The sequence below is a fragment of the Echinops telfairi genome, unplaced genomic scaffold (genome assembly GCF_000313985.2).
Source record: "Echinops telfairi isolate 266 unplaced genomic scaffold, ASM31398v2 ScPeMD7_7473;HRSCAF=8511, whole genome shotgun sequence".
Classification (NCBI taxonomy): domain Eukaryota; kingdom Metazoa; phylum Chordata; class Mammalia; order Afrosoricida; family Tenrecidae; genus Echinops; species Echinops telfairi.
In genome coordinates this window covers 9,772,620-9,784,646 of record NW_022111377.1, presented here as the reverse complement: position 1 = coordinate 9,784,646, position 12,027 = coordinate 9,772,620, and the positions used below count along the sequence as shown (strand labels likewise).

The window sequence follows — 12,027 nt, the reverse complement described above, 5'->3', positions numbered from 1 at the left end:
TCGCTCACTGTCTCACTCACTCACTGCCTCACTCTCTTACTGCCTCACTCTCTCACTGTCTTACTCTCTCACTAACTGCCTTACTCTCTCACTGCCTCACTCACTCACTGACTCACTCACTCACTGCCTCACTCTCTCACTCACTGCCTTACTCTCTCACTGACTCACTCACTCACTGCCTCACTCACTCACTGCCTCACTCTCTCACTGTCTCACTCTCTCACTCACTGCCTTACTCTCTCACTGCCTCACTCACTCACTGCCTCACTCGCTCACTGCCTCACTCGCTCACTGTCTCACTCTCACTCACTGCCTCACTCGCTCACTGCCTCACTTGCTCACTGTCTCACTCACTCACTGTCTCACTCTCTCACTGCCTCACTGTCTCACTGTTTCACTCTCACTCACTGCTTCACTTGCTCACTGCCTCACACACTCATAGCCTCATTCTCTCACTGCCTCACTCTCTCACTGCCTCACTCACTCACTGTCTCACTCACTCACTGTTTCACTCACTCACTCACTCACTGACTTACTGTCTCACTCACCCACTGTCTCACTCACTCACTGGCACATTCACTCACTCTCTCACTCACTCATTGACTCACACACTCACCGCCTCACTGATGCACTCTCTGTCTCACTCCCTCACAGCCTCACTCACTCACTGTCTTACTCTCACTCACTGCTTCACTTGCTCACTGCCTGACTCACTGTCTAAAAAAAAAGAAGAAAAAAAAAAACCAGAAAAATAAATAAATAAATTAGGAGAGTCCACAAAACACAGGTTTACACGGCTTGATTTAAACTTAAATTAATCATTTGCATTAAAAGAAAGGGTTTTTTGTTTTCTTAATTAAAGCAAAATATTAGCCCAAGACTGGAACTTCTCCTCATTTGAAGACATCCTATTATTTTATTTATTTTTTTTTGAAGACATCCTATTATTAAAGTGATCATTTGTTTTTAGGAAAGCCCAGCTTTTAAAAGGGAAAGTATGTGGGCTTTGCTTTTAGGAACTATTATGTTTTGCCAGGTTACTTTTAAAAATCCTGTAAGGGAAAACCCATTCCTTTTCATATGTATAATTTACTCTGATTTTACAGTGCATTGAAAATTGGCCTTGGAAGTTTCATTAACTCCAAACTACCAAGGTACTCATAAGCCTGCTGGAAGACAATTAATTCACCTTTTCTAATAACATAATTTGCCACAAATTTATGTGTATTAATCATAGTTGAAATGAGATCAAAGTGTAGCCTTAGAACCCATCATTTAAAAATACATATATATTTACTCCACACCCACAAGGCTGACTACTATCATAAAAATGAATATTAGTGAGCATGTGGAGAAATTGGAGCCTTTATGTATTACTGGTAAGAATATATAATGATGCAGAAAACAGTCGTTATGGAAAGCAGTTCCATTCCAAGGTACAAGGGGTATCCCCCCCAAACACAGATTTTCCCCCCAAAGCTATATATTTACATTTTTTTACAAAACAACCTTATCACCTTCAGAGTACTCTCCATTACACTTAATACATTTGTCAAATCTGTGATTCCACTCTTGGAAACCTTTTTTAAACTCATCTGTTTGATTGGATGGCTGATAGCACCTCCCTCATTTTTTTTCTTCTCCTCTTCTATGTTGTCAAATCGCTGTCCTTTCATGTCCCTCTTTATTCGTGGAAACAAAAAGATGTTGCACAGAGCAAGGTCAGGTGAGTAAGGTGCATGTGGCAAGAGGCATGCTGGGTTTGTTTTTGCCAAAAACGTGCATGGAGATGGCTGTGTGAACAGGTGCCTTGTCATGGTGGCAAATCAGGTAAACTGTCTGCCACAAATCAGGCCTTCTTTTTCACATACAATCTTTTTAGAACCTCTAAATAGAAAGCTCGATTAACAATTTGACCTGGTGTAATGAACTTGGTGGCTTGATTGATGTTTGCTTTTGGGGTTGTAAAAATAGCACCATGTCTTGTCATCAATAATGACCTTGGGAAAAAGTCTGGTTCTCTTCAGAGCTGTTCTTACAAAGCACGGTATGCTTCTACTCGATGCTCTTTTTCCTGGTCAGTCAGTCAACCCGAGGCACAAATTTCACAGTGACTCTTCTCATTCCCAAATCTTCCATTACAGTTTGCCGAACTGAGCTCCAAGGTAGTTCAGGTAACATTCCCCTCTCTTCCATGGTCCATTGTCAGTCTTCGAGCACAAGTGCAAGCATTTTGTTGACATCTTTGTCCATTCAGGAAGTTGGCAACATCCAGAACGTGTTTGTCATCAATTGACATTTCACTTTTTTTGAAATGAGAAAACCACTTGTACACTTGAGTTTTTCCCAGAGCACTGTCCTTGTAAGCTGTGTTTAACATCACAAGTTTCTGTGACATTTTCCTGAGCAAGAAACAAAATTTCACAGCTGCATGCTGTTCTCTGAATTCAGCCATTACACACACAAAAAAATGATGTTTGAGTGAAACTGATTTTATAAAAAATTCACTGGGACCAGAGAGAACCTTCCCAGGTTATACCACTGGATGCACTAACTCAGAGCAAGTTGCTTGATGTTCGCCTAGCAGGGAAAATACGTACCACAAAAGCTCCACCCAGCAGAGCTTTTTTTCCATTTGGGGGGAGGTACCCTCTTGTATATATATTATTCGCAATAACTAAAAGGTGTCAATAATCCAAGTGTCCATCAGTAGACAAATAGGAAAATAAAATGTAACATATCCACACAATGGAATTTTACACAGTCATAATGAGAAATGAAGTTCTGCTACATGCTATGATTTGGATGGACCTTAAAAATGTGCTTAATGATATAAGACTACAAGAAGGACAACTAGTGTGTGATTCCAATTATGTGATGTATCTAGAATAGGCAGATGCAGAGGCAAGTTTAAGAGTAGTTCCCAGGGTCTGGGAGAAAGGGAGAATAAAGAAAACTGCTTGTGGACTTGAACTTCCATTTAGGTGACAAAAAAAAAACGTGGAAAGGGATAGTGGGATGGTTGTACAGCATAGTGGTGAATGAATTTAATGTCCCTGAAGTAATGGTTAAAATGAAAACCTTTTTATTATCTATATTCTACCATAATAATAAAGTATGTGTAGATATATTTATATATATGTACTGTCTTTGATGTTCAATAGGCCTGTGCCCCTTTGTATCATTGGAGAACTCTTAAACCAACACCAGAAATGGATCCAGTCGGCACTTGCTATGTTGCCATTCAGAATTTCAGTTCGTATGCTGAGTATTCTCCTTGCCGGAATAGTAAGTTGTTTTTATTTCTTGAAATGGAAAATTAACTCAAGAGCTTTTCTACTGTCAACAGGAATGCCATTGAGCTGAAAGTGCCAATGATAAATTCTGGCAGGACCTGGAAAAGGAGATGCAGGTCAAGGTTGATAGTTTTACAGAATATCTTGCTGTGACAGGAAGGCAAACTCCCAGAACTTTGCTGATTCTCCTCCATGTTTTAGAAAATTCGTGTGTTCAGATACTTTGCAGTGCAATTCATGAGTTTCTTATTTCAGCCAAGACTCACAGGTGCTGCTCAGAATTCCCACACTGTGATCTAGATCACAGAATGTCAACTGTCCATTTGTTAATTATAGGCCTTGTGTTAATAAACTTCTTCTACCTGAGGTCACTTTCAATGTGTGTTTTCTGAGTAGCTTGTATTCTCAATGGCGGTTGCTTTCTTTGGAGGCTGTGTACCCCTACAGTCTGAAATAAGACTTGTCTGTGTTTAATCCACATGCTTCAAAAAGACAGAGTCTAAGTTTCATGTGGCACTTCTAGAAAGCTTCCAGTGAAGCATCCATTAAAGCAAATCTCTGAGTGCCATCTTTGAGGCATTTAAACACTTCATCTCTGCGAAGTGCCCAAAGGCTTCGAGATAAAATTTTCAATTTTGGTTTAATTTACCCAGAGCTCCTTTGTATGCTCTGTCTAGTTTCCAGCAATGCAGATGGATTTTTATACTTTTTCTAGATCATTTCCAAGACCCCCTCCAGACAAGACATATTGAGAAAGGCCATTCCAATGACTGATTCCAGGTTACTGATTTTTTTAAAGCTCAATACCAAATGAATTGAATTCATAAAATGTTATGTACGCTTTCCCTATTGAAGATGGATATAGTTAGAATTTAAGATTAATGAGACAAGGTAATGGGAAATTATCAGAAATGGAGCAAAGAAGATAAAGTTTGGGTTAAAGTTATTTAGATAGTTGACAAAGAGGTCACTGATATTCAGAGTCCTAAAGGGGTGGGGGTAGAATAATTTAACTGATGGTTTGGGGTGGACATTTTGGCACAGAGATTGTGACTCTGTTTAAAAATTCCAAAGTCAATCCAATGCTGTTTATCATTTTGACAAATGTTGGACAAAGAGTCAGTGAAATAAGTATTTTATTTTGCATAGTCCTTTGTAGATAGTGACATTCAATGGTGTACTCATTCAACACATGGTTACTGAGCTCATTGAACACTAACTAGTCTGTGTTCATTAAATTAAGTACAGAAGAAATGCGAGCAAATCCCTGTCAATGAATAGCATGCATTCTAGGACAGTCTCACAACAAAGAGGGAAATAAATTGGTTCACAGTATAATGTCAGGTATGGAAATGAAAGTATCACGATAAGGTAGTGAAGAGAGAGGCCATGGAGTTGGGTGGGGAGGTTTTTGAACCACTTGACAGAAAACACTTCTTTTAGGAAAAACTAGTCGGAGAAGAGACCGGAAGGTGGGAAGAGAAGGAGATATTCAGCCAGATAACAGCCAAAAAGAGGCTTATTTTGCATCCTGTTCCATTCAAGATGCAGTGTCCCAGGATAAGTAAGGCATAGTATCATTATACTAAAAATAAAAGTACATGTAAAGCAGAGAAATAAGCAGTAACAGATTAGCTTTATTCAGAAAGTGAACGGCAGGGCTGTGGTTCAGGATTGATCTTGACCCCGCCATTTATTTGCCTAACGTGCCATGATTCCCAGGATTTTTGAAAGAAGCCCACAACAGTCAAAACCTGTGCCTCAAAAGACAAGCTTATGCTTCATGCTCTTCCTGCCTTGACTATACACCATGTTTTCCCACCATCACAGAGCCTGCTAAGCATGTGAAACTTGCCACTGCTTCTTGTTCTGTCTGTCTTGTCTAATGGCCTGAAAGCACCAGTTAAGATGTAGTGTGTGGACTCAGGGAAAAAGTTGCTGAGTGCATTAGAAACACCAGCTGAAATATAGAAACTATGTTGAATTAAATGTAAATCTTTAAGTATCAAGGAGGGTGTTTGTGTTAGGCAGGGTTCTTTAGAGAAACAAAGCCAGGACACTTATGATTTTATATATACATATATATATAAAACTCACTTCCATTAAATAGGTAAGGTAATATAATGGAAGTCCATCAACTCACGTGGGCTGCCAAGTCCGAGGTCAAGGAAGCAGACAGCAGAGTCCTCCCTGTGGCCAAGAAGCAGAGTCTGCCCACAGGCAGCAATCAGCAGGGTGGATCACCAACAGTAGCTCAGGAGCTTAGCAAAGCAGGTCTGGATGGAATATAGAACATAAGCAATGCAAGGCAACAGATCCGCCAGCAGCCTCAAGCTCAGCGATGTACACACCAGCAGCTTGGTGAAGCAGACCTCAAAGGAGCCTCAAGCTCTAGCACCACCATCCACAGGTTGGCTTGGCCCACAGGTGGTGTAACTCACAGGTTGAGGCAGAGAACTAGCTAAAGCTGCAAGCTCTGATCACCAGAGAGCAAGAGATAGGGGGTCAGGTCTTGCAGAGCCATTTATCTCTTTGCCCTCTAATCAAACTGCAGTCTGATTAATCCCAGATGCTCCTATTGGCCAGTATTTTTGGTCTTTCTATGTCTAGGTAAGAGAAGAGCTTGACCAAAGTAAAGTGGTACTTCTGGAGGAATACACTTACATTTACCCAGTGCTCTTTCCACCCTACTGAACACTCGTGGTTTTTCACATTCTCAAAATTGCTTTCTCTTTCTCACTACCAGTATTTTCCTCCTCAAATGATCCAAGGAGCAGACTTCCTGCCATGTCTAAGGACTTCACAGTTCATTAACACAAAGCCAGCCTGTTCTTGAACATGTGGCCAATATCACAGGGCAGGAACATCAACAATATTATTTTCAAAAGAGAATCTAAAGACATGCTTGGTGACAACGTCGCACCACGAAGCCACAGTATCACTGATACTGTGAGCACTTGAGGAGTTGATCTATTCATTCCCACTAATGATATGCGTATAGCTCTGTGGTCATTCATAAATCAGGCCAGGATGATTCAAACACAACCATCCATTCAACTCTGGAAGCTGACACACCATGCAGCAGCTGGATCGGCAGGACTCCCAGGCACCCTGAGCTTACTCCGGGTCCCGCCTGGGAAGTTCACAGATGTACTAAGGTCCCAGGAAGAAAGGTTCCCTCAGCACTCACCAACTATAAAACAAAGAGAAAAGACTATTTGGTGAAAGAAAGAGCTCTGTGCTTTATTATAATTGCCCCTCAATACTTAATCTTGGCTGCTATCTCACTGAAGAAAAGAAGCATTTGTTTGTAATCTTTCCGTTTCTTGTTTTGAAGCAAAATCATGCCAAAGAAGGTCACATTTTCACCTTTGAATAATTTATAATATTTAGAGTGAGCAGTCTGAGTTGATTAAAAAAAATTGTTAAGGTTTGTTTGTTTTTAAACGATCAATTTTGCAGGTTCCACATATATGCTCATGTGGTAAACTGACAGATATAGATATTTCTGTATGCACATAAATATTTATACACACGCACCAAGCCTCCACATGGACATTGAGGCTACCCCGAGAACTTTATGGAATTCATACCTACTCGCTGCCTTCAAGTAGACAGAGGTAACACTGAGTGGTCTCAAACTGCTGACCTTGCGGTTTGATCTCACTATGCCACCAGGACTCCTAGGAATCCTAACTAGAAACCCAAAGCCCTAGCTACAACTAAGGAACAAGCTTTGTTAAAAAACAATGCACGAAGAAGGAAAAGATTTAAAAAGATAAAGGGAGCAACTGGGAAGAATGGGTGACAACGGTGCTGAAATTAGCCAAGTCCTGCACAAAGCGGAGAAAGACCAGAGGGCACGCCATGAAAGGCCAGATCCATTTCAAGCAGCTTCCAGAGCAGACACATGCCCAGCCTGTAAAGGTTCCCTCTGGTGATAGGCATTTCCTTTCCTGCCCTCCTGTTTTAGTTTCCTTGCAAGAACACCCGGTATGAAAAGAGTTCTTACTTACATGTTTATATCTCATTATAGAATGAATCAGTTTCTGCGGGTACTGCCCTTGAGAATGTGTGTGACAGTGCCCTTCTCCATGCCACCCCACTGCCCCTGGGGCTATCCAAGACTGTAACACTTTTGGGGAGTAGAAAGTTCTATCCTCTTTCCTCATGGGGACTGGTGGTTTCGAAGTGCTAAGATTGCTTTTCAAAGCTCAACCTGTAACCAACTACAATACCAGGGCTCCTAACAGTATTCCTAGAATCTGCACCTGGATCTCTCAGGTGGCCTCAAAATCCCTAGGGTGTCCAGGGTCAATGTTTGTTTACATTTTTTTTTATTTCTGTTCTTTTTTTAAGTTTTAATAATTTTATTGGGGGCTCTTACAGCTCTTATAATAATAATTACATCAACTGTATCAAACACATTTGTGCATATGTTGCCATCATCATTTCCAAAACATTTTCTTTCTACTTGAGCCCTTGGTATCAGCTCCTCTTTTTTTCCCCTTCCTCCCCCAAACTCCCACCCTCGTGAAGCCTTGGTAATTTATAAATTATTTTTATTTTTGTATTTCACACCATCTGCTGTCTCCCTTTCCCACACTTCTGTTGTTCATCCTCCTGGGGAGAGGTGGGGTTGTACCTGGATCATTGCTATCAGTTCCCCCTCCCCCCCCCCTTTCCTCCCCACCTTCCCTCTACCCTCATGGTATCGCTACTCTCATTATTGGTTCTAAGGAGTTGATATATCCTGGATCCTGTGTGTCAAGAGCTCTCATCTGTACCAGTGCACATGCTCTGGTCTAGCCAGATTTGTAAGATAGAACTGAGGTCATGATAGGGGGTGAGGAAGCATTAAAGAGCTAGAGGAATGTTGTGTGTTTTGTCAGTGCTATACTGCACCCTGGCTGGCCCATCCCTCCCTTGTGACCTTTCTGTGAAGGGATATGCAATTGTCTACAGATCGGCTTTGGGTCTCCATTCTGACCCTCCTTGTTCGCATCAAAATGGTTGTTTGTTTGGGGTTTTCTGATACCTGATACCATCGACACCTCATGATCATCAGGGGTTTGTGTGCTTCTTCCAGGTGGGCTTTTTCGCTTCCCTGCTAGATGGCTGGTTGTTTAACTTCAAGCCTTTAAGACAGGGGTCAATGTTGAGTTAATGTTGAACTGCTATGTTTAAGGTCAGTGATTGAAACTCACCAGCTCTTCCTCTGGAAAAGAGGAGGTTATCTACTTCCCTAGAGATTGACAAATAGCCTCGTAAACCATACACAGGGTGGCAATGACTCAGAATGAATTTGATGGCAGTGGGGTTTATTGGACTTCAATTAGTGAACTCTAATGGATTGAATGAAAAATAAACCGTCAGGAGTTTTGTCTTTTTGAGCACTGTCATTACTGTACTGTAGTTACTACTGTACTATAGTTACTGTCATTACAATATCCTCAAGAGATTAAGCATCATAGGAAATGAGTAATTAAAAATGATCTTCCTTGAATGAGGGGGAATGCAGATTGAGGACCCAAAGCCCATCTGTAGGCAATTAGACATCCCCTCACAGAAGGATCACGGGGAGGAGACGAGCCAGTCAGGGTGCAGTGTAGCAATGATGAAACATACAATTTTCCTCTAGTTCCTAAATGCTTCCTCCCCCCACCATTATGATCCCAATTCTACCTTACAAATCCAGATACACCAGAGGATGTACACTGGTACAGATAGGAACTGGAAACACAGGGAATCCAGGACAGATGATCCCTTCAGGACCAGTGGTGAGAGTGGCGATACCGGGAGGGTGGAGGGAAGGTGGGGTAGAAAGGAAGAACTGATTACAAGGATCTACATATAACCTCATCCTGGGGGACGGACAACAGAAAAGTGGGTGAAGGGAGACGTCGGACAGTGTAAGACATGAAAAAAAAATTTATAAATTATCAAGGGTTCATAAGGGAGGGGGCAACAGGCAGAGAGGGAGAAAATGAGGAACTGATACCAAGGGCTCAAGCAGAAAGCAAATGTTTTGAGAATGATGATGGCAACAAATGTACAAATGGGATTTGTACAAGGGATGTATGTATAGATTGTGATTAAAGTTGTATGACCCCCCAATAAAATGATTTTTTTAAAAAATGATCTTCCTCTTAGCTAACCTCCAGTTTTGGTCAAGTTGAGTTTGACCAATGGAGCCTCCTTATGTGTCAGACCAGACCTGTACTCCATAGGCTTTTCCATGGTTAGATTTTTGGAAGGCGATCACCAGGTCTTTATTCCAAGGTACTTCAAGGTAGATTCCAACCTGTAATCTTTCAGTTAGCAGCGAGCGTAGAAACTGCATCAAACAAGGGCTCTAACTCCCTAGTTAAAAAACAACAAGCAAACCTCACTGCCGCAAAATCATTCCTGAGCCTCCGTGGGGTAATGAGTTATGCGTCGGCTGCTAATCAGACAGTAGTTGGAAACCACCAGCCACAGCACAGGAGAGAGCTGAGGCCTTTACCTCCTGGACAGATTTATTGTCTTGAAAACCCACAGGGGCAATTCTGTCCTCAAGGGTCACTCTGAGTCCCTAATAGGAGTTATAAAATGGACACCCCCCACTCCCGGCCGAGCCTGTGGCAGAAAGTGTCCACACAGGTGACAACCTGGGGGTTTTCCTTTCTCGAGCCACAACGTGTTAGGAAGGTCCTGTCTGCCTTCGTCCAGAGAGAGCAGGCCGAGCGCAGGCCCGTCACTGCACTCGGAGAACTCGGAGCGTAGTTGCCAGATGGAAATGTTGCTTCTTCCAACCAGCGTGCAGTGTAAAACCCAGTGCAGCGACTCCAAGGTGCACTATTCCTATCGATTTGGCCTTGGTTAGAGGACTTGATTGTGACATGTTTAGTAAGTTGTTGGGAGTGAATTTTGACGATCAAGAGAAAGCACATATCCATCCTGTAAATTTTAGAAGTCTAATGAGGAATGTCCTGAATTGGATAGTAAAGTGTCTCTTGGGAATGATGGCAGCATAAAATGTATGTATCTGCTCATTCTAGGCAACGCTGATCCTGAAGGCCAGGGCTACTGTCAAGCAGGATTTAGTTTGGATTTTTATAAGGTAAATTTTTTTAATCTTCTGAATTTTGTGTAATATATATTTATCATATTTGTCTATTTTATTTTGTTACATATTTATTCTTACACTCCCTACCCCATCCACTACCAGGAACAACAACAAAAGAAACATTAAACACATATATAGCCAGTTTGTGTATTTCCTTATAAATATTTCCTTATATATTGCTTTATTTTTTAATTTTCATTATATTTTAACTAAAGTAACACTAATATATACACATAGTAACCTATTAAATTGTACAGAAATACATATGAGAAGAGGCATCTAATCTTCCCACCCATCCGTTCTTAAATGACACTTATTAAAACTCACTGAAGAAATGTTTCTAAAGAGTTCACAAGAATTATAAATTGTTTTATCTCTTACCCCAAATTGAATTAATATTACAGTGAAAACTCATATGGTCTTTCATGAAATTAAAAGCAGAGGGGACCTCAAAGACTACGGGAGAGATCATCAATAGATGAACATTTCATTAACTATGAGCTCGTCGTGTACACTGTACCCTTGTCTGCTTTTGTTTTGTTTTGTTCCCCATCGACAGTTCAAGAGGCTGGGTATGGAACGTGGGACCATAAGTGGAAGAGAAAATGTTTATGTCTGCAAGTCTGGAGTTTTTGTTCTCTCTCCTGGGAAAGGAGTTGGTTGCAGATGTAGGAGTGGGGATGGTGGTGGCATTATTGTAACCTTGAGATAAATTGGAACAGAATTTCTTTTATTGCAAAAGCTCAAACGACCATGTCCACTAAATTACAGAGCATTAAACATGTAGATGCTTTGTTTACCTGAGGCAGTGCCAAAAATATCTAGGGGAAGAATACAACTGCCCTGAATAGAGTCAAATTAAACTCATTTGAGATGATAATGACACTATATAACTGAAAGCAAAAACACAAAAAGGGGGAAACAAAATAATTAACCTGTATAACTCAGATTATAGGAAAATGCAACAAAACACATAATGACTCTATAGGACAGAACAGAACTGCCCCTGTGGGTTTTCAAGGCTGTAAATCTTTATGAAAGTAGGCTGTCTATAGGAGCCTTTCATTTAAAAAATTGATTTTTTTTGTATAACAAATTGTTGGAGTAATGCTTATTAACAATTGTTTATCATCCTTTGTTTTGTAGAATGGCAATCTCATAGTCGGAGGACCAGGAAGTTTTTATTGGCAAGGTATGCTCTATTAGCAGAGAAGACATACATGCGACCAACAGGGAGATGAAGCAGAAATGACGTGAAACTTTTTATTCCATTAATTTTATATCCACAGTTATTGCTTCTCCAGGAAATGAAGCATTATTTCAGTTCATGTTTTGTTATGAAAATCGCTCTTTAAAAAACCACTGAAATTTAACCATCTATTCAGATAGTGTTTTATTTTTTTAAATCATTTTATTGGGGGCTCATACAACTCTTATCACAATCCATACACACATCCCTTGTGTCAGGCCCATTTGTACATTTGTTGCCCTCGTCATTCTCAAAACATTTGCTGTCTACTTGGGCCATTTGTCTCAGCTCATTTTTCCCCTCCCTACCTCCCTGCCCCTCTCCCTCATGAACCCTTGATAATTTATAAATGATTATAATTTTGTCATATCTTA

General features: G+C 40.8%; 1 protein-coding gene across 1 annotated transcript in view; it reads left to right on the top strand.

The window, feature by feature from the left end:
* The window catches only part of ITGA8 (integrin subunit alpha 8), a 272,754-nt gene that overhangs the window by 42,892 nt on the left and 217,835 nt on the right, over nucleotides 1-12,027 (top strand). The window contains exons 5-7 of the mRNA XM_004712640.2: nucleotides 3,165-3,288; nucleotides 10,337-10,398; nucleotides 11,551-11,596. Coding sequence (XP_004712697.2) covers nucleotides 3,165-3,288; nucleotides 10,337-10,398; nucleotides 11,551-11,596 — 232 coding nt within the window. The remainder of the gene's footprint in view (nucleotides 1-3,164; nucleotides 3,289-10,336; nucleotides 10,399-11,550; nucleotides 11,597-12,027) is intronic.